Raw genomic sequence first — 22,867 nt, forward strand, 5'->3', positions numbered from 1 at the left:
CAGTTTAGAGTGAAGAACTTTAGAAAGACCAGTACATATGACAGTACATATGTTTCCTGGGAGTTAATGGAGGCCAAAACAGATCAATGGAGTTGAATGGCTCTAAATGAACAATAATACTGATCCATGTCTGCTAGATGTGCAACAACGTGGCTGTGTTTATAGCTTGTTCCAGTGCCCCCCAAGAGAATGCAAAATAAATAAATGCAACTTAAATTGCATCAAATTGAATTTTCTGAGTGTTAATTTAACACTGGTGATTTTGCTGCAGTTCATTTTTCATTCAGGACGCCCGATCACATTCTGTCCTGATCCTGATGAGAGGCCTTAAAAAAGTGATAACTACCTGATACTTTTACAGACAATAAAGTTTTATTAGCACACGTAATACATAACTAACAGCTGATACATATTCTTTTTCAAATATTAGAGGTACTGGTTTAAAAATCCTAAGTTTACAAGATTCAGTTTTTGATATGATACGAATCAAAGAATAAGTGGGAGAACAGAATTTCTGAAACTGACAGGACCCTTGTCTCAGTGTGATCTTGAATTGGAGCCATCTAAACGTATGCCTGTTTCATTTGTGTCTTTGCAGCTACGTATGCGCAGTTAATTCACCTTGAACACCCTGCAATCAATAGCAGACCTTTAGAAGGCGACAAAGTAGATCAAGACAGTTTCAGGTGTTAGATAGACTTCAGTTGTTTAGCTTCAGTGTTTCTAAGTACTGTGCTATAAAAGGGATGTTATTTTGATTTTGTTCTCTTTTGTTAGTGTTCACAATCTGTCCTAAATGCTGCAGGTCTACTTCAACAAGCTGTTGCAGGGAATGTTCCATACTTTGCTCATTGTGTTCCATATTTACCAGTGAGAGGTTTCTGAGATTAGTCTACTGCTTCTTAAAAATAGCCCTAAAGATGTAAGTCGTTCTAGATACAGATACAGCTCTGTGGAGGAAGCTGAGCAAGTGCTCCACCTCTACAGATCAGCCGGGTTCTCTGCTGAATATTGTCGCCTACATACAGCACACAGGAGGGACTGAAATAACCCATTGTGCCCTCTCTGAGTGGTACTAGATTTCTGCAACGTGCCAGAGAAAAAGGATGGGAGCCACTTGTCAGAACTGGGTTTTTCAGTTCCTAAGTGATGAGGAACTGCTCTGCAGGCTCACTAATGTACAGTAAATGTGATGGGTGGGTTGAATTGTTGAGTTATGCAAGGCTTTCAGCCCTCTGTAATAGTGCAATACTTTGGCATGTTGCGTAACAAATTTGTCCTCCTCGCTTTTTCAATGTGGGCCCAGCAATATTTTCACTGTCCCTGGTCCATTTCAAACCACGGCCTTTAACCTTGCATAGCAGTAATACAGCGATTAATTCTTCTCTTCAATAACTGCGAGAGCTTTGTTCAGGTCGTGTAGTGTATGCCATTTTGCAGCGATTTACATTTGAATCACTGTTTTATGTGATCTGTGCCTCTTTTCATTTTATCACACCAAATTACAAAAATCTAAATATTGTTTTATCAGATCACTATCAGTCAGGCTCCAACAAACTCCCTCTGCACTCCAACAGTCCCTCTGCACTGCCTCCGTGTTCTGTGTGTCTGCTTGTCTGTTTCTGTGTCTGGAGCTTTATTTTGTGTCTTTTGTTTGCTTGCCTCATCTGGCTGGTGTAGCAGCAAAGGGGTCAAGCGGAGGTTGACCTGAACCTAGTCTTTCAGTGGACCACACCCCTCCTCAGCCTGTCAGCAGAGGCCTGATGGCAAGATAACCCCTGAAAAAGTCTAAATTGTTTTTTATTTCAGCAAATATGGGTGATGAAAAATCAAGGCAAAATAAAGACAAAGTAATGACACATGATGGACACACTGTGTGTATATCAGCTTACATGTAAGCTGATATACACTAGGATCAACTCATCAGACAGAAATTCTCTTTTAGGTTAAAGAATCATTTCATGTAAATTACAAAAAGCTGATTTTTGTAACCTTGTCCTTAGGTTTTGTTATTTCCTGTGCAGAAAGTAGCTCCAATAAGAATTTGTCACAAATTAGGTCAATAGAACAGTAACAGAGGCACTGTTTCTGGAATTAGATGTTGACACTTTTTTTTTTTTAAATAGTACAATTTTCAGCATTCAGACAAACATCACCTCCCCTGCAGAAATCTTTGACTCTAATAAAACCACACACAGCTATCTAATGGTTAAATACTCTTGTTTTAATTTCCCCTCTATTCTAAACAGCTTGTTAAGAGGCATATCTGAAGCCCACGTTATCCGCCCAGCAGCTTTATACAGTATGTCTGCTAGAGGCTCATCAGTGTTGCTCCACCTAAGACTGAGTATTACAAGGCCTCAAGAGAGTCAGTCTGGATCAGATGATAGCTTATTCATGTGCAAGCAACATTAATACTTGTCATAAATTCTCCGCCTTCCATCCTTTGTTGTAGCAGTAGCATACAAATATGTGTGAGTTTGTGTGTGTGTGTGTGTGTGTGTGTGTGTGTGTGTGTTTTATTCACAATAATATAATAATTGCACTTATTTGAAGTGGGTAGAAGATTGAATCAAATGAGATGAGAACATATGGCTTTTTATTTAATTGGAATGAATATTGTAACATTAAATCAAAGGAAACATGAACACCTATAAACATATGTACGTTTTTGCAGTTTTCTTCTTTTTCTTCTTTTTTTTTAATTAAATCCAAACAACAAACAACCTGGATCTTAAATCTGGCCGGGTAGTATTTAAATACAGAATGGAAAAAAATGCAAAATACAGAGCACACCAGAACAGTAAACTTATGGTGAAATAATCAGACACATACAACACAACATGTTCTTGTTCATTCATTTTTGGAAAAAGAAAAAAACAGAATACCAGTGGTGAGATTTATCTATTTTATACAGCATATTGTTTGGTGCCTTTCAATAACAAATTACTCTATTCACAGAATATACAGTTCAATAAATGTTTTTGCTTACCAGGGTGTGCTCACGTGTGGCGCCATTATTATAAATTGCATTTATTATTATTATTTATTTCATTATTTAGCTTTTCAGTGTTTGACTTATTCACAGTACATGGTTCTAGCCTCCAGACACACCATTTCTCTGTGCTGCATGTCCAGTCAGTCAGGAGTATACTGTAAGAAACCACAAAGACAATACGAGAACAACCTCTGGTCCCATGAGCAGATTTCTTTACAAAAATGATCAAGACTTTCTTTTTCACCCTAATCAGTCACATGCTGTTTATCTTTCTTTCCTTTATGTTTTTGTGTGTGCATGCGTGTGTTGGGAATTTTATTTATTTTATTTTTTATAATTGAGTCCCCACCAGAATTCTGTTGTTAATCCCAAAGTAGATGAGAGAAGTCTGGGCAGGCCCCTTTAATACTGCATGACCCCTCACACAACATGAAGGAGTTTCTGTACACACCTGTGAACTGGGAAAATCTTTGGTCAACATTAGCAATATATGCAACAACCAAAACAGTAAAGACAGACCATATAACACCACACAATAACTTATTGGTCAAGCTCACAACACTATAGCTTTTCAACAACGACTCTTTTTAAAGACTGTTGTCCCAATGAACGATAGATGATGTAGAGGTTACTTCACTACTATGTATGATCAACACATTATGCACAGAGGACATCTGACAACAAAAACACTACAGAAAAAAAAGACTCAGTTTCATGACTTCCACTTGGATGACACATGGAAAATTTCAGTTCATACTAATTCAATCTCTAAACTGGGCTGTAAGGCAAACCAACACAAAATAATGTATTACAACTAAAGACTGAGCCTCAGCAAAAGATTCTATTTCTCAGTGCTAAAAATGAGTTAACTAGTGTTTATTTGGGTTTAATTTAACTACAGTCTCCAATGCTGTGTCAATTTATGTCTCTCTGAAAAAGATGTTTCTTCTTAAAGGAGGTTGTGGTTCCTCGTATCTTTTTTTTCCTCTTTTTCTCAAAACATGACCTCAGGATAGGTTAAAGTATGGAATTTTTTAAAAAGTGCTAATTGGTGAGATTGTTTAGGTGCCCAAAAAAACAAAAAAAAAACAAAGAACAACGAACAATTACAATGAAGCAAATCAGTCAAATCAGAATATGAGCTCAAATCCCTACTCCTGGTCCATCGTGGCACCTGAGCTAACAGCCAGGTTTCTGTGAAGGTTTGGGTTCTGACTGTGCCTGTTTCTACTTCTCACTGAGGAGAAGGATGTATCGCAGCCAGGAACTTTACACTTGTGAAGGAGTCGCAGGTGGACAGTCTTGTAATGGGCTCTGAACGTGCCCTTGTTACTGTAGACCTTTTGGCAGACGTGGCAGGTTATTGGAGATCCTCCCCCACTGCTCTGAAGCCCACCGCTTTGTCCTCCCCCACAGCCTAGGGTCCTTTCTCCCCCGAGTGCCAACTCCTCACCCCTAGGCTTCCCTGCACTGATCCCATCACAGCTTTCATCACTGTCCTCCATGGGGAGCACCTCTTCATCCTCTTCAATCCCTTCCCCGTCCTCGCTGCCGGCTCCGTCTGAGTCCCAAGAAGATCGAGCGCTGCTGCTGCCACGAAGTGGGGCGGAGGTGCTCAAGTCCAGGACTGCCCCATCCTCCACACTCCCACCACCTTGTCCTCCTCCTAATCCCTCCATCTCTCCAAAGGGAGATGCCTCAGTGCTGTCTGGCATAGTAGACATTTTGCTCATGGGGAAGACCAGGCCTGTTCGGTTGTGTCCTCGGAAGATGACAGAGGTCTGGCTGGTTGGATCTCGATGGTCTTGGCAGTAGTCCAGGACAAGAGAGTCTCTGTCTCTAGAGTGGGATGAGGGTGGGTAGAGGGTGTTGGATGGGCTGAATGAGTCTTTGGTGAGCAGCTTGTTGTGAAGGTTCAAATTTGCACTGTGTCTGTAGATAAAAACAGCATTTAAATTAAATACATGTATTAAACAATGTTATATATAATAACATATGGTGATTGTCTTGTATCCAGTATTCCTTGAAGTAGCACAAGACCACACATCTTTATTCCCTTGCTTAACTAATGGAAGTCCTGTCCATCCTAATATGTCAAAGCAAGAGAAAAATAAAATGCATATAAAAATATATTTAAAGCTGATGCTTGTGGTTCTACAAAATTACACTGAAAATCTGGAAATGTAGTTGTAAATATATTTCTGGCTGGCTGCAGTTTGCAGATATCAGCAAAGATTCTGCATGGACCCTGTAAACTACACAGCTACATGGAGCACTAAACACGCTTTGCTGGAAAGAGGAGAAGATACATTCGCCTCTCACCTGTCTCTGCTCCTGCTGGAGGGGAAGGCAGCATTGCAGCCTTCCACTGTGCACATGTGCATCTCCTTGAGGTGGACATTTTGGTAGTGCATCTTGACACTGTAAGGGTTTTTAAAGGTCTTACTGCAGATTTCACAGTGGTGCCGGAGGTCGTCATCTGGGTCAAGGTGAGGCAACCCCGAGTCGCCATAATCTTCTACACAGCCATTAGACCCTTCCCTGTCATGTTCTGTGACCTGGAGAGTGCCCCCGCTTATTAGCTTGTGATCACGCTCATCCCATTTGTTCTCAGAAATCCTGTCAGCTGCATGCAGTGAGCGCACATGATCCCTGTCCACCCGCTCTCCATTGCCATTGGGTTCCTGACAGAGTAAGTTGTTGTCACAGTGGTTCTCCATCAGCCTATTTTCGAAGGGAGAGGATGCACAGTTGATTATCCCCATTTCAGCTTGTCGTGGTTCATCATCTTTGTCCATCTCTATCATGTCTCCATCTAAAGATTGGTCCAACAAATGCTTGCTGCTGTCCTTTTCCTTCTCTTCGCCAATGCAGATTCTTCTCAAATCCTTCTCTTCTCCAGCTTGTCTTGCACACATATAGCCTTCTGTTTGGCTACTGTCACACTCTTCCTTGTCCCTGCCCTGTAAAGGAGCCTCATCATCCGAACTGCTCCCTTTATCCATCTGCTCATCATGCTCTACTGCCTCCTTTTCTATCTTTATTGGCATACTTGACTTCCTTGACTTTTTCTTTGGTATAGGGTCTGTCATGCAAAGCTCAGGAGCTGTGATGGGTTTGATGGGAACAGAGGAAGACAACAGAGGAAGGGAAGGTAGTGTTCCTGGGGTGTTGGCAAGCTCTGCTGGAGTTACCAGACTGCGGTAGAAGGGCAGGACTGGTTGTACTGTTTTTAAGTTGGGAAAGAGGATGCCACTCTGGCCCATGCTGGGAAATGAGCTGCTGTGGAGTTTAGAGCTGCTGTCCACGTGGCTCACCATGTAGCTGGGCACTGACTTATGGCTTTCTGCAGAGCAAACGGGAATGGGGGTGCCATATTCAGGCCTCTTCTCTCCTTGAGAGCTTTCATCAGCAGATACACTGCCCCGCAGGTCTTTATCCCGGTTGTTGCGGTTCATGGGCATGTGTAGCCGTGGGTTTGGGTTGGCACTATGGCGATTGCGACTTCGCAGTGAGCTAAACACCATGTTGCAGCCCTCAATAGTGCACTTGTGCTTAATCTTCAGGTGCACTGCATTGTAGTGGATTTTAAGCGTGCCTTTGTCATAAAATGTCTTCTCACAAGCGTTGCAAAATACACGACCCTTTTTCAAAGAACCTCCTGAGACCCCACCACCACTGTTCCCATTCCTGTCCAGCGAGCGCAGCTTTCCTTCGGGTGACATCTGTGTTACATCAGAGCTCACTGATGGGGTGCACGGTGTGGAGGGTCCATCCGAGTAGTTGTCGCTAGTGGAGAAGTCCTCTGCCTCAATCTTTGTGGTTGTTGATAGGCTGTCCATTGGCTTGTCTCCACTACGATCTAAATCTGCACTGAAGGAGACAGAACTAGAACCTAGCAGGCTGCAATCTGCAGGGTGTGAAATAGAGAGGGGGCTGTCCTTCCCAAGACCATCCCGTGCTTGATCAACTTGTCTCTGACTCTGCTGCTCCAGCGATCCACGGCATGGCTGCTGGTGCTGGAGATGCTGAGGGTGTTGCGGATGCTGGTGCTGCAGTGTCCCTGTTTGCGAGCCCAAAAATGGTGCAGGGACAGAGCCTAACAGCTGAAATGGCAACATGAATGCCATGCTGTTGATAAAGTTCTCAAAATGATGCATGCTGTTGCCACTCAACTTATCAACTTTGGCTGTAGAGAGGTTGGCAGCAGTGCGGGGAGTGTTGCGCTCAATGAAAGTGCGAATATCTGAATTGGTTCGGGTACTGGGAACCAACACTGCCTGACCCTCCTTGTCTTGCAGAGCCATCAGCTCCACTATGGACTTGGTCTCACCAAAACGCAAGAACTGCTGCAGTGTGGCAATCTCTTCCTCAAATGTCATGATGGCCCACCGGTCTAGGACCTTCCCTGCTACATCCTGCAGACAGGGCAAAAAGTAAAGGAAGAGGGCAAGGGTATGAGATAGATTGAGAAAGAAAGAGAAAATGAAAAAAACAGAAAGGAGAAAGAGCAATTTCATCATTAGAATTATAAGTGTCTGTTAGGTTGCTCATACATATTCACAGGGTGAGTTAAATGACACCCCCTATAAAGCAGACTGGCAGGGCAGCTAAATAAAGGAATCAAATTGAGTGTTAATACGAGCAGGCAGCACAGAACCCTGAGAACCCTCATTACACAGACACGCAGTGTTTCATCTCGCTGGTCATTTCTCTTCATTTGAATCATGTGGATTTACCGGCCCTGCATCAGCAGCAGCAAATAAAGAACACTCACGCACACACGCACGCACACACACACATTTTTGGATGGCAGTCAGTGTGAGGACACTCATTGACATAATGCATTCCCTAGCCCCCTATTGCTGTGTAGGCCATGCTAACCTTTTTTGTTTAAATTTTTAGGTTATCAAATGTACTGCCTCACCCTAACCCTAACCTAAACCTAGTCTTACCTAGAAATGGCTCTTTAAACAACCTTCTTATTGTGAGGAGTGGCTAACATGTCATGCCATTTTAGTCATGCAAAAATTAAGTACAAACATACTACACACACACACACACACACACACACACACACACACACACACACATTAAGTCAGTGAGTAAGTCTCACAAGTAAGGGAAGGGTGATCAAAAGGCACCTAACACTGATCAAGCGGGTCCTTTCTCCCTTAGCCCAGCAGTAATCACATGTGAGTTTGGGCATCTTTGAAAGTGAGGAGCAGCTTCATGCCGTAACCGTGATTAATATTTCATCACAGAGCATTCATTGGGCGCCTGTCGAGGATTCTGACTCTACGTTTGCCATTAGATGAGCTAACATGAATTAAACGCGGCCCCACTTGAATACTTGATGATGTACTAATCGAAGTGAAAGCTTGCGCTGACATCGAGCCTGCAGCCCAGGGCTCTGCCGCCTTGGCTCCTGCTTGAGAGGAAATCTGGAGCAAAAGACATAATATTTACAAATTTACCCAGCACCAGTCTGGAGACTTCCCCAAGGTGTTGATACCACAGCAACAAGCAGGCTGCATCAGCAGGGTACCAGGAGTCTTCATGACACTGGTCACTACGTACATAACATCCCTACTCTCTCTTGTCTTCAGTCCTGCATTTTCTAATTTCCCTACATCATCCCTAGAAATGTCTTCTGTCTTTTCCATCTTGTAATCTCTCACACACATAATGATATTAGTTGTATGGCTGTGTTGTGAGTACACAGCCAGAATTAGACTCTGTTCATGCGCTTTTCACATATTTGGATTAAAAAAACTGGGCATCAAAAACCTAAGCTTCATAAGCTATTCATTGTAAATACAACCTGGCTTTGCTGCTCTGCACCCCCTGCAGAGCTTGACAGATTCGGAAAGCACCCAGCTATGCTATAAGGAAAGTTAGCACCAACTTTATGCAAATATGCTCTGAAGTTGTGTGAACTACAGCCGGGAGAGAGGCAATCAGAGTCAATTGCTCCGCTGTGAAGCAATTGTTAACATAATGGATCATTGTGATCTCTTTGACATGCTCTTAACAAGTTGTATTTTAATTAAAGTTACAGAAAAAACCTTGAAAAAACTAATCATAGCTATTATTTTATTAGTAAGTATGAACACACTGTTAGGCGTGTGAGGGAAGGATATACACATACTATGATATACGCACATATTGTAGCACATATGATCCTTGTGTGTACGACAAGAAAATATGGTCCTACATGTAACTTTACAACAGTTCATAAGTGTATTTTTAAAGTCTAAATTTGTTTCAAGGGCTGCAGTTCTGATTAGGGGTACTACTTTCTGAAAGTCCATGAAATACAGAGGCACAGCCTCACTAAAAGCCTCAGTGGGACATATACACTTACAATAAATAGTTCCATACCTAACACTTAGACCTGAGTCTAGACCTAGTTAGGGTTTTCTCAGTGTTGAAATGTGTTTTTTAAATTTACAACCAGCTCTGTGCTGGTTTCGAGAAATATACACTGTGTACTACACACACACACACGCGCACTGAGAGAAGCTTCCACCTTCCATTGCTCACCTGGAGAACATATCCTCGTATGTAGTCCTGCAGTGTCCAGTCGAGTGCGTTGAGGATCTGGATGACCTCTTCCTGCTTGAGGACAGAGAAAAGGCGATCCAGGAGAATCTTGAGGCGAATGGGGATGGCCTGGGTGCCGTAGAGCATCAGGCTGCAGATATCAAACACCACATTGGAGTGCACAATCTCCACTTGGCTGCTCTGGTACATGTGGTGCACCTTCAGCTTACTCAGGGCTACAATACACACATCATATATAGAATTTATACATGTAAGCATGTAGGAAACTAACTTGTGGGTTGTGTGTATAAAAAATAATACCACATAATAATTATATAAAAGAAGAATAGAGGACAAGTTGTGATTTCTGCAACATAATCATCAACATAATCATCCAATTCGGAAACTAAATTAAAGTAACAATTATTCATGCATCTAGTTGAAACTAGTCGAGAATTACACAAATGCTAGAGACCTTAAAAAAATGTTTAGAAATGGGACACACAGAGTCTAGTAAGATTCTTGGGGTGGCTGTGGCTCAATAGGTAGAGCAGTTGTCTGGCAATCATAGGATCAGTGGCTTGATTCCCGGCTGCCGCGTCACATGCCAAAGTGTCCTTGGGCAAGATACTGAACCCCAAGTTGCCCCTGGTGAGTCAGGTCAGCTGCATAGCAGCTCTGCACACAATGGATGAATGAGACACAGTGTAAAGCGCTTTGAGTACCAGTTAGGTAGAAAAGCGCTAGATAAGTGCATTTACCATTTACTAATTATCCACATGCTGATTTCTGACAATTAAAGACAATAAAACTCCTCTTTATTTGGTTTAGTTTTAAGGAAAATATGTCCTCTGCTTCACATCAGCACTAGCATGTGGTAACAATGTGAGTACAGTATAACAGAGGGGATGTGACTATGCTAATACATTTTAAATTTTTCTGTTACATTTAATGAGTTAAGTGAACTCTCATTCATTCAGCTCGGCATTTTAAGTTGAAAGACTTCAAATAGGAACAAGTCTTTGTATATAAATTATATAATTAAAAACTAGAAATTTTAAGTTGAATTAGCTTGAAAATATAAAACTGAGACATTGACACTAAGTTAATAAAAATATTAGTCAAATTAACACCAGTGATTGTGACATTAACTGTACTGTACTACATTAACTGTACTACTGACATTAACGTGGGGTGGCTGTAGAGCAGTTGACTGCCAATCACAGGATAGGTGGTTCGATTCCCGGCTGCCACGTCACATGCCAAATTATCCTTGGGCAAGATACTGAACCCCAAGTTACCCCCGGTGAGTCAGGTCAGCTGCATAGCAGCTCTGCCATCAGTGTGTGAATGGGTGAATGAGAAGCAGTGTAAAGTGCTTTGAGTACCAGCTAGGTAGAAAAGCGCTATATAAGTGCAGACCATTTACTTCAGCCTTTTGATTTGACCAATGTGTGTAGGACATGCTATAAGAAACATTTACAAGTAATTTGTTCATCGTTCAGATGTAACAAGTTGTCATCAAAATAAGGGCATCCCAGAGCAAAATCGAACAAAGGAGCAACCGATCTGGGACCTGGAATAATCACATTTGGATGGAAAGAAAATGGAAAGCAAAATGCATTCAGCTCACAAATGACACTGCAGTCTTGTGTTACACAAATAACACAGCTAGGTTTTGTCCTCCATATTGATTCTATATTCATATTGACTGTGAAACATGTCTTAATTGCTAAAACAATAATTCGGGTCTGAAACAACTTGTTTACACAGTGTCCCAGTCACGCAATGTAATCCACACTGTCAGTTTCTATTGACTCTATCCACCCCAGAGCCTATAATTTCCTAACCTGCACAAATTAATCTCCTCCACTGTGCTGGGTTCTCAGAGACAGCAGTTGAAACGTGGACATTTAGTACACATGGAACCGTTAGAGCTTTAGCAGTGAGCTCTTACCGTGTGCTACCCAGCCATGCTTGCAGTTTTCACACTGCCTCCTCTTCAGCTTCCCAGGCTTGAAGCTGTCACAGTTACAGTTCACCAAAGTGCAGCAGATAGACTGTTACAAACACACAAAGCATGTCAATTAATATGATTATTTTGTAAGAACATGGAAGCAAATTAATTCCTTTTTTTACTACACACTGTATCATATATGTGGAACCTTACTGTTTGTTTCAAACAAAATGACACCAGAAAGAGAATAGATTCAGTGGTTTCTACTTTTAACACTTTTAAGAAGCTAGTTGATGCTAATACTAACTAAATTATTTAAACTCAAGATGTTTTTAAGGCTGCATCGTTTCATAAAATGAAAATACTGTAGATGTCTTGTATCATTTTGCTCACATTTTACCAGCATTTAGACACACATACAGTTGCTGGGTTTCTTGGCAATTTTTAGTTCTTGTACAGAATGACAATGATGTCTTTACTTTAGCTGACAAGAGTAAACCTTCCTAAATTCCTTAGACTTTTTTTTTATTCTTATTTTTTTTTCTTATTTATTTTTTTTATAATTTGTATAAATTCCAACATCAGATGATTTAAATTGTAACATTTCTATGCGTCCAGGAAAACAACGTAACAGTGCCAATAAAAAATATCCCATTTCATCTCATCCTTCTGTGACTGCTGTCAAGGAAAAAAACTATTAAAGCGCAAGTGTAGGTGCAGCTCTGCTTATCTTACACAGCTACATGAAAAAATGTACAGTCTTCAAATTACGAACAAAGACTGAAAGAAAGATCATGATTGCCTTAAGTAACATTGCTCTCCCTCTGTGTATCACTCATTGGTTTACCCTGTGAGAGCAGTGTTAGCACAGGTGTGTGTGTGTGTGTGTGTGTCAGTAGAGCTGCAGGGCAGGTCCTCTCTACAGTAACGAGAGGTCGCAGACTCACCTGAACCACGAAAACCATCTCAATCAATCAACGCCTGAGGCAGACATACATATACTCACACACACACACGTCAGTACTCTAATAGCGTATTTGCTGATGGGGTGTGATCTTAGTAGGACAATCGTACGGAAAACTGACAAAAGGAGAGCGAGTGGACTGACACAGAGACAGAGTGAATGGTAATCATAAGTAAAGTTCTGTGAGCAGCTGCTGACTTGGCAGAGACTCTGTGGAGAGGGCTCCAGTGTACTGATACACTAAAAATGTCTCTGCCCCCCCCCCCCAACCCCCTCCCCACACACACACACACACACACACACACTTCTCTCTCTGCTCCCACCAACCCACCCCCTCACAAAAAAAAAATAAAATTTACACACCAGGAACTGAGGGAAAAGCATCATCAGATTTCTGATCAAAGCCGGTGTTGTTGGTGCTACATGCTGAAAATCTTGGAGTGGCTGTGCTACGCCACCTCTCTCCCTCTGCATCTATAATGCATGATCAGCGAGGGTTTTAGTATACATGAGCAGCATGCTTAGCTCCTTGCTGGAGCTCGCTCCCTCTCCACGGGTGGAGAAGGAGGAAAAGTGTGGGTGGGTGGATGGGCACGGGGGCCTCCTCCTCCTCCTCCTCATTTAGTCAGTCACTTGGTTGTGTGCTCGAGGCAGAGCTTGTCCTTGAGGTTTGGGATCACATAATTTCACCTTACAATAACCTCTCATCGTTAAGACGGATAAACTGAGGCGAGATGAAGGTGGCGGCAGCTAGCTGGCCTTGAAGCACAGCGTGATAGCTCTGGCTTTCAGTCCCATGACATCCGTTTGCTTTGCCTTCCTCTATCGCCCCTCTCTGTCGGGTTTTATCTGAAGACGGATGGCTCAGCCTCCTCCGGACAGTGGTAAGGTGTAAAAACCCCTTTGCTCATCTCTCAGCGACATAATCCCATCATTACAGAGCACCAAGAACCAACAAGGCCCAATTAGGCTAATCCCATCCCACTGTGGGTACACACACACACCTCCTGCTGCTGTTCCCACTAATATACATCTCAATCAGGTACCCTTGCTGCCTTACCAGCGGGCACACACACACACACATTCCGATACACAGCGTGCTCCTGGTCGTTTATCTTAATTATAAGAAGAAGCAGAAAAAGAAGAAGGAGGAGGAGGAAGAGGAGCATGGCAGAGCAGGGCAAGCCGGCATTACAGTGGATTTTGGCGACCATGCCCCCCCACCCACCCCACCATCTTTCTCTGTACTGTTGTCACAACAAGGCCTCGGCTGTTCACACGCATTAGTGAAGATAATGACAAGAAGACTAATTGCACAAAATGATGCGACTGGGTCAGCGTTTTTGAAGCTAACACTAACACAATGTCACTTTTAGTGCCACTGTAGCCATAGATCATTCCAACACCACCACCCCCAACCCACTCTAGACACGAGTTGAATACTTTACACATGTCTCTCATTAGCATATGTGTTGGTAGGTCTATCATCAATGGATCACAAAATGGGCACAGGGCTAGGGGCCAAAAAGGTCAGAGGGTCCTTGACCAAAGCCTCATTTCTGTTTGAAAGTCAGCTAGAAGCCAACAAATCATCATAGAGAGAGAAATAATGTACAAAAAAAGACATAAGATAACCACCAAGACACACAAAATGACCAAAACTACATAACTACTTCTAAAGAGACTAAACAATAATAATAGAGACTCTATATTATCATGTGTAGCACATTTGTGCCTCAGATCAGTGTTTCTAAGAGTTATGGGAGGGGGGGGGCTTTTTTTGTCTGTGACCATAGACATGTCAATTCTTCACAAGTGCAGCAAATTCAAATATGTGATATTTAAATGGCTGTATCATTATTTTATTAATATTCTTTCAGTCTGCATGAATACTGACAAGACTATATCACCGTCCCACCCACACTATAGAAGTGGTACTTCCTTCCTGTCGCTTCACTGTATCTTTCTGCAGGTATCCTCTGCCTTAGAGCTGTATATTTCAATTAGTTACGGACCCTTCAAACCTGTCCAGTGTTCTTGCTGCTTGTTGTTGTTCTTCTGTTGCCTGCTGTTCTGTTGTCTCTCCTATTTTCACTCAACCCAACCAGTCGAGGCAGATGGCCTTCCAGCCTGAACCTGGTTCTGCTGGAAGTTTCTTCCTCTACATGTAATTTTTCCCTTCCCACTGTTGCCTAGTGTTTGCGCGTTTGTCAGGTTTTCTATATAATATATATTTATTCCGTAACTGCATACAGTTATGTTTTGTAAGGTCTTAAACCTTCAACACTCTAAAGTGCCTTGAGATGACAAACATGTCAAATGTCAAACATTTTTAACTCATCTTATTTAGTCTCCTACAGTGCTGATTTTTATTCTTGATTCTGCCATCAGTCTTCAGTCCCTCAGTGTCTTTTTGTTGCTCCTAAAGGCAATTTGATTGAGAGACTGTCCGCTCATAGGTCAGACTGTGTAGGATGGATGGGTGGAGGCTATGAAGGGAGGTTAAAGACGGGGAAGGTGAGGTTAAGAAAAGAGAAAAGCATGAGGTGAAAAGAAGGAAGGGATGACATACAGTAAAGACAGTGGCTGCACACAATGATGGCCCGGTCCTGAGTGCTAACATACATGGAGGAGCCTGCGTGTGTGTGTGTGTGTGTGTTTATACCTTTCCACGCGTGAAAATACACAAAGCAATAAAAAAAAAAAGATATCAGTGACGTTTATATTGAATAAGACAGTTAAATGTTCACCTCTGTGCCTTTTCTTTGTAGAAAATTTAACTAATAGGATGACAGACACTTTTATTACAGTCACTAAAAGTTAAAACCAGCTGTTTCGTGAGATTCATGAGGTGACCAAAGTCGTCAGAGTCCATCCCGTGCTCCATCTACGGAACTGGATGTGGTGACCTCTGAATACAGCACGCCTGAATGTAATGAGTAAAAACATACACGGCACAAAGCAGAAGCTGAAAGGGAAACAAAAGTACATTCTCTCTGGTCAAACATCTCCTCCATCCCTCTGCTGGGCCACAGCCACAACATGCACGCACACACACACACACATACATACACACTGAAACAATAAAAATGAAGAAGTCCTTTCTGGCTCTTAAAAGAAAATCCTGCCGTATCTCCTCGGCAGCCACGGCGCTTTAGAGACTCAGCAGCAGTGAACAGCTGCTTCGGCAGAGACAGTCAGGCAATGGACGGGGACTTGTTGGCCTAATGCGCTGGAAAACTAATCAATTAGCAGCAGCCCGGCACTAACTGACACTGAATGGGGAAACAAGCGGCACTGGTGCCAAAGAGTGAATAACACAACAGGCAGCTCCATCAGCAGCTCCGGAGGAAAAGAGAAAGAGAGCGAGAGAGTGACGGTCCAGTGAGAGGAGGATCAAATTTTACTATCAGCCATTAATCAGTTAACAAGACAATTACAGCGCAGGGGAACGAAAGGAAGTGAGAGTTCTCCTGAAAGGAAACAGAAATGATCTTTAAATGACATGGCACAGATATTACTCATTTATACTTTAGTGTTATAAAACACATTTTGGTTAACCCCCACCCCCGTCCGCACATCCATCTCTGCTACAAATGATTTTAACAGCTGTTGTTCAAATCTTAATGACATTAAGATTTATTCGTTATTACTGTTATTATTATTATTCTTATTAATTTTACCATGACTTCTTTTCATCTTTTGGCGAGCCGCTGGTCACTGCACATGGTTCATTTGCATTAACATTAAAAGATTGTAAAAAAAAATCACTTCTGAATATAAGACACCACTTTCATCTAAAGCACCCTTGATATAGAATTTATGAATTGTAGCTAGTGAATTTATTAATAATTGACTAATGCTATATAGATCAGTTATAAGACCTTTTTTTATTAATGGTTTATGTCAGGCAGATAAAGCATCAATAAAACATTTATTAACCACAAATTAAAAAATAAATAGTAAATTTATAAGCCCTTTATAAAAATTGCTGTATCGCAAATGTAGTAATATACTAATAACCAAGGTCATTTATTAATAATACTTTTTGTTTTTAATGACTGGGCCCAACTTTTTCTCTTTGCTCTCTACCTGAGTTCTGAAGAATGTGTTGAACAGAAGAAGAAAGTAAACTTCTGCTGTGAGAAGTTGTTATAGTCATGCTTTTGTTTTTTCATTCTTTTAACTGATTGGTTTCATTAAGAATAATCACGAAGATAAAAATTTCTAATTAGCAGGAAACACATCCACAAACATAAAAAGGAAATTACACATGGTTGCAGGTTACACTCAGGTTACACAGGTTAAACTCACAGACTTTGGATTATATCATTCAAATTAAAAAAACCCTTGGCAGCATGAAGAAAACTTGAGCATTCACACACTGACACACATTCACACTGAAGACATGAAGATTTGAACCCAGCCAGAACAAAACACTCTAACCCAGTCAGGAATTCAGTGGGAGGACAGAGCTCCTGGTACCACTCACACATCCTGCTAATAACGCTGACTTCCACTGATAAAACCACCTGAGCAGCACAGCTTGCACTGAAACACACCTGGCCCCCAACGCCGATCACAGGCCGTGGGAGTGTGTGTGTTTGTGAGTGTGTGCGGCTGCGAGGACAGTGTCATGAATAAATCGTGCTTTGGACGAAACTGTGTATGTAACAGCGAGGTAGTAAAATGTTAATTGATGACAAGTGTTATTCAAAGTGAGGTTAGGATACACGAGCTGCTCAGCAGGCAGAGCGATCCGGCCTCAGCGCATGATTTAACGTCACTCCACCAGGAAAGAGGAAGTACCTCAACACACAGCTCCACATAACAGTCACTCAATTGTGACATTCTCTAAAAATCATCACATCAAAGTTTTACATGGAAATATTTCAGATTTTACGGACAAGCTGCAAAAAAACATCCGTCCAGCCTGGGTTTCATTCACAGAGTAAAAAGCTTGAACTGCAGCTGCACGTCAGTAACAGCTTTTAAAATTGTCTTCAGTTATATATGTATATAAAAATATATACAATATATATAACATAACATAACAACAACAACAAAAAAAAAAAACTGAAAGCATGACTGTTTCTTTAACACGGCGTTAGAGCTGAAAAGCAGAAGGCAATCCCAGGAAAAGCCCGGGCGAGTGCAAGTAGTGACAGGCTGTGTTTGAGCCTATTAAGAGTCCATACAGCCCAAAGACAGCGTGAAGAACTCATTATTTCAAACTCATCCAGCAGTCAATCACACACACACACACACACACACACACACACACACACACACACACACACACACACACACCACATGTTTCAAGCAGACAAAAAAAAAACATAGAAGGAAATCTTTACCTGGACGTCCATGAGAAAACTGTTGGCTTCTTTAAAGAAACTGAAATCTTAAAAGACAAAGAGATGAGGTTTAGGGGGAGGAGGGGGAAAGATAGAAAGAGAGAAGGAGGCGAGCCAGAAGTTTGGTTGGCTTCCTGCTGTATGTGGAACTCGGAGGGAGTGTTTGGCTCAGAGAGGGAGTAAACGAGGGGAACATGTTAGTACACTGAGTCTGAGAGAGTTTGGCTCCCAGCTACGCTCTGATTAATATCAGATCTCTCTCTCTCTCCTCGCCTGCCTCTTGACAATCTTGTCACATCTGGCTGACAAAGCCTCACAAGCCTTTTGGTGGCAGCGCAGAGCAAGGGGTGGCTGCTGTGAGTGTATGTGTGTGTGTGTGTGTGTGTGTGTGTGTGTGTGTGTGTGTGTGTGTGTGTGTGTGTGTGTGTGCGTGTGTGAGGAGTTTGGGGATGTTAAGGGGGTTGGTTTGGCCCACGAGGGGCGGATCACAGCTCAAGGAGATGCTAAAGGGGGTAAAGGACTGCAGCACACACTCTCACACACACACAGGGCCAAGATCCTCTCTGGATGGACCATCATGAACTTAATGAAGCTGACGAGGTTGGCACATAAACACACACACAAAGCAGAGTGCTCGGTAAAGACGAGCAGGGCCCCCAGGTCTGATTGCGTTTTGTTCACGTGTGTGTGTGTGTGTGTGTTGTGCCCTGGGGCCCTGTAGCACCAAGTAGGAACACAGAGACACCCATAGACAAGAGATAGAGGTAGAAACAAAAGATGGGATGAGTGAGACAGCAACAGGAATAAAGAGGCCGGACGTGCACGCCACAGAGGTTCATCCTGCTCTGATTTCTGTCTCACACACACACACACACACACACACACCCACACTCACACACACACACACACACACATGCAATAAATCTAAATCACATCCATGGATTGCTACAGTAATGGCCTCTCACTCATCAGAAGATGAAACAGACCTGACCTGTTTGAAGAACAGAAAACATACACCTCACAGGGAAAATACCGATACAGCTCGATCAGATCATAAATACATTTTGAAAGATTCAAAAGATTTGTTTTATTATGGTTTGAATTATTTTTTTATCTCTGATATTTAAAGTTATTCATTTTGAAGGACTTTAGCTACTGATTAAATATTAGAACTATAGTCTCATAGTCGCAACTTAGCAACGTCGTTCAATGAAGTCAAAATAAAAAAATATGAGAAAGTCCTGAATTTATATAAATAGAGTTTTTGTGGTAAAATAATTAAGTCATGAATATGTCGTCATAAAAAGGTTTTTTTAATTAACTGACATATAAAAATTGAAAATAAAAACAAAGAATATTCTGCTGCATTTTTACCCCAAGTTCAGCTCCAGCTGTTTGGATTGTCCGCTCCACCCTGACACACAGTCATCGAACACCGACTAAACCCAAATTGTTTCTCCTCTGACTGTTTAACATTGTTTACACACACACACACACACAAACACACACACACACACACACAGGCACAGAGAGAGTGTCTTGCTGCTACTGACACCACCACACAGACAGCTCAGCTAATTGTTACATTATGGCTGCAACAAAACATTAGGCTGCTCTTAAATTACATTCCAACAGGCCGTGGCCAGCGGCCAGGCTGCTGGGCTCCCTCAACTGTAGTCAGACGCACAGATGGACAGATGGGTGGATGGAGAGCAGGCTCAGGTAAGAACAAGGAGGCAGGTTCTCTCTCCTCTAAAAAAATGAAGAGACGTTTTTCCCTCTCAGGAGCTAATTGACTTAAAGTTAAAGAAGGAAGTGGTGGTGACGATCTGACAAAATAGTACACACAAACTTAACCGAAGTTCAGAATATGAATTAGGACATTTCAGAAGAAAGGAAACAGAGAACAATAGAGGAGAATCATCTCCTGCACAGGAGTGGTGGTGAAGTTACTGTTATTGTTTACTGGGAGTTGTCTCTGGATTCTTGGAAGACATGTAAAGACAATCTGCCCAGCGCACTGGAGACGGTCTCATTGCTTCATTCATCACAGGAGAATTTAAAGTGACTCAAAGTTCCAGAAATGTTTGAATAAAACTTTTTAAATATGGATGTTTCCAGTTCAAAAACTGTCACTGCCACCTGGCACCAAATGTTTGATGTGTGATCAGTTCCAGGTTAAAAGTTGGAACTTTTAGGTTAAAATGAATTATGGTTCCCAAAAGTAAAAGTTCTGCTGAAGTCAGTGGTATATTATCACTGTGGAACAAGAAATGACAAAGACAAGACAGATACAGCATCTCTAAAGTCAGCTGGAAAGTCTGGATGTGTTCTTTACACTGTTCTGCTTCTACACACATAATTCTCCCGATCACAAAGAAAAGTCTGCACTACTCCTGCCTGTCACTCCAATCTCCATAAACTCCGTCCAGTTGGTCTTTGTTAAACACATCCTGATCGTGTGTGCAGCCAGCGTGTGTGTGAGTATGTGTGTGTGTGTGTGTAAGAGTGAGCTAGAGAAGAGCAGGAGCAGCCAGAGAATAGCGGTGAAAAGCTGTCTCTCTTACCTCAGCCATTGTCATTTAGTCGGATGTTTCCAAGGATACTGTGGAGTTGGCCATTCCTCGTGAGTCCCACAAAACAACTGCCGCCAACTCCTCCTGTCCGCACAAGTACTAACGCAAAAGAGCCATCACACCCAGGCAAGCGCCTCTTCCAACGACAGGCACACATGTACTCTGCTAGTCTCTCTCTCTCTCTCTCTCTCTCACACACACACACACACACACACACTCACATACACAGTGAGCAGTGAACACTCACTCCACATAAAAAAAGTCACTGTGCTCTTACTCTCACTGCACAGATGCGCGCACACACATGCACACACACACGCCTCATCTGCTTTCTCTCCTCTAATGTTGCTGTGGACTGGCTCTAAACTACTCAAGATGTTCAGTGTGTGTGTGTGTGTGTGTGTGTGTGTGTGTGTGTTGAAAATGGGCACAGGGGATTGGAATGAGATCCTCCCACTCGGCATTCTCACCTCAGGAGCTGCCTGCTCCCTCCCTAGCCTAGCACACACACACACACACACACACACACACACACACACACACACACACACACACACACACACACACACACACACACACGTCTACCCCCTCGAAGTCACAGGGCAGTCCCCTCACAGCTGGCTGGAATAGGGCATGACACTCATCTTTCACAGAGATTTGATCAAAAGGAATCACAAAGGCTGGAGGCTCTCCTAATGCAGTCAGGGGAGACTCTCCCTCTTTCCCCCTTCTCTCTCTCTCTGTCTGAGTAATGCCCTAAATCAACGCTGCCCCTCTCAGTGCACACAGCCTGGTGTGTGTGTGTGTGTGTGTGTGTGTGTGTGTGTGTGTGTGTGTCTGGATTCACCTTAACACAACTCTGTGAACAGCCTCCATAACAAGTTATGCCTTGTGCTGTCAGGAATGTGTCAGTGTCTGTGTTGAGCGTTTCTCTGGCAGAGGGGGACTTCACACACGACAAAGACTACATCTGTGTTATCTTTAGGAATATACATGAACACAGGTCAGAGACCTCTGCTGTTCACAGAACTGAGTAATAAAACCTGGAAGGGCTTAAAGCTGGGGTTGAACATGTGCCCTGATTTTGTGTAAATTCTGATGATTTGGGCAAATAGAGAACTTCTATTCATTGCATTGTGAAGAGGTTCATACTCCTCATAGCAACATCTCACAAACACACCTCCAGCATTGGCTTTGAAATTCAGGCACTTCAGCACTCAATAGAAAAAAAAAAAAACAATATGTAAGAGAATATGTCCAGAAAGATTATTTTTCATACACAATTTTTCTTCCTTTTAAATTGATATTAATGGATGGAAGAAAACACCACAATGCCACATTCATGACAAGGGATAGAGGGAGGACACAGGAAAGGTGCACATGCTGTAGCAACTTGAGACCGCTGGTCTTGTGACAGTAATAACACTGCACAGTGACAAACATTTATTCTCAATTTATAATTTACTTTGTCTTCTTAGAAGGACCAATTGTTTTACTTAAAATGCTTTAAAATGTACAGATGTAAATTCAAATACATTTGATGGCAAAGATTCTAGTAATCAATCAACAAGAAAGACAAAGGTGTGTGTTACTATGGAGATTTAGACTGAAATAGCAGCAGATGAAGAGCAACAATCAGAAAGTAACTAGTAACTAAAGCTGTCAAATAAATACAGTGGGAAAAAAATCCATCTGAATTGTAATGTAGTACAAGTAAGATGAAATGAAAAGACGTCTACCAATACTGTAATTACACCCAGGCCTTGAGGAAATGTACTTCTTGTTTTTAGACTTGAGTCTTTGTGTTTGTTTGACTGTTAAATTCTCTCTGTGTCACAAATACTTTGGGTTAAACTTGTTTTTCTAAGTAAAATGGTCCATTTTTGTCAGTCAGCTCTGTGTTATTTTCCCTCTCATTACCACAAATATAGACATTAGAGAAGTGCTGTGAAAGTGCAAAGGAGCTACCACACTGGATTAAGGAACCTTTCTACAAATGAAATGTGTCTACTAAAGCCACATGCACTTTGCCACTTTGAGTTCATCAGTCAAACTTTATAGTTATCATTTCCATACCTTCTCCTTTACTTTCCTCTTTTTCGCCCTCTCTGGCAGAGCTCATGATTTTAGCCATTAGAGGCATCTGCTAATCCACAAATTGCCCAGCAAGTTTAAACAGGCACATCTTCTCTACCTGTGTCAGCTCAGGAAGGGAGTGGGGGGTGGGGGTTTGCCACCAGGTGGAGACACACTTTAAAGCTTCAGTGAGCAGAAAGTGCAAAACGCACACAACGCGCCCAGAGACACTAACTGACTCTTTTGCCTTCACCAGCTTTTCAGTGCTGCGCTGATATCATTCAGCAGCTTTGTGTATAATCGTATTTTTCTACTTTGACCCGCTGAAGCAGTGGAGGTTCTCTGCCTTGCTCAAAGGTAACTCAGCTGAAGTGCTGCAGGGAGGGAAGATTT

General features: G+C 42.2%; 1 protein-coding gene across 2 annotated transcripts; it reads right to left on the reverse strand.

Annotated features, from left to right (window-relative positions):
- Positions 1 to 2,599: 2,599 nt before the first annotated feature.
- bnc1 (basonuclin 1) lies at positions 2,600 to 20,748 on the reverse strand. Of its 2 annotated transcripts, none has more exons than XM_026378800.1 (5): positions 20,390 to 20,748; positions 11,502 to 11,604; positions 9,545 to 9,780; positions 5,321 to 7,416; positions 2,600 to 4,930 (listed from the first exon to the last, which is right to left on the reverse strand). In XM_026378800.1, exons 1-5 carry the CDS (start codon positions 20,402 to 20,404, stop codon positions 4,150 to 4,152), a joined length of 3,231 nt encoding a protein of 1,076 aa, XP_026234585.1. In that variant the 5' UTR covers positions 20,405 to 20,748; the 3' UTR covers positions 2,600 to 4,149. The 2 variants fall into 2 exon arrangements, with proteins under 2 accessions (XP_026234585.1, XP_026234586.1); XM_026378801.1 differs by lacking the exon at positions 20,390 to 20,748 and adding an exon at positions 17,823 to 18,214.
- Between the last annotated feature and the right edge of the window lie 2,119 nt (positions 20,749 to 22,867).

Source organism: Anabas testudineus, chromosome 3 (assembly GCF_900324465.2).
Source record: "Anabas testudineus chromosome 3, fAnaTes1.2, whole genome shotgun sequence".
Classification (NCBI taxonomy): Eukaryota; Metazoa; Chordata; class Actinopteri; order Anabantiformes; family Anabantidae; genus Anabas; species Anabas testudineus.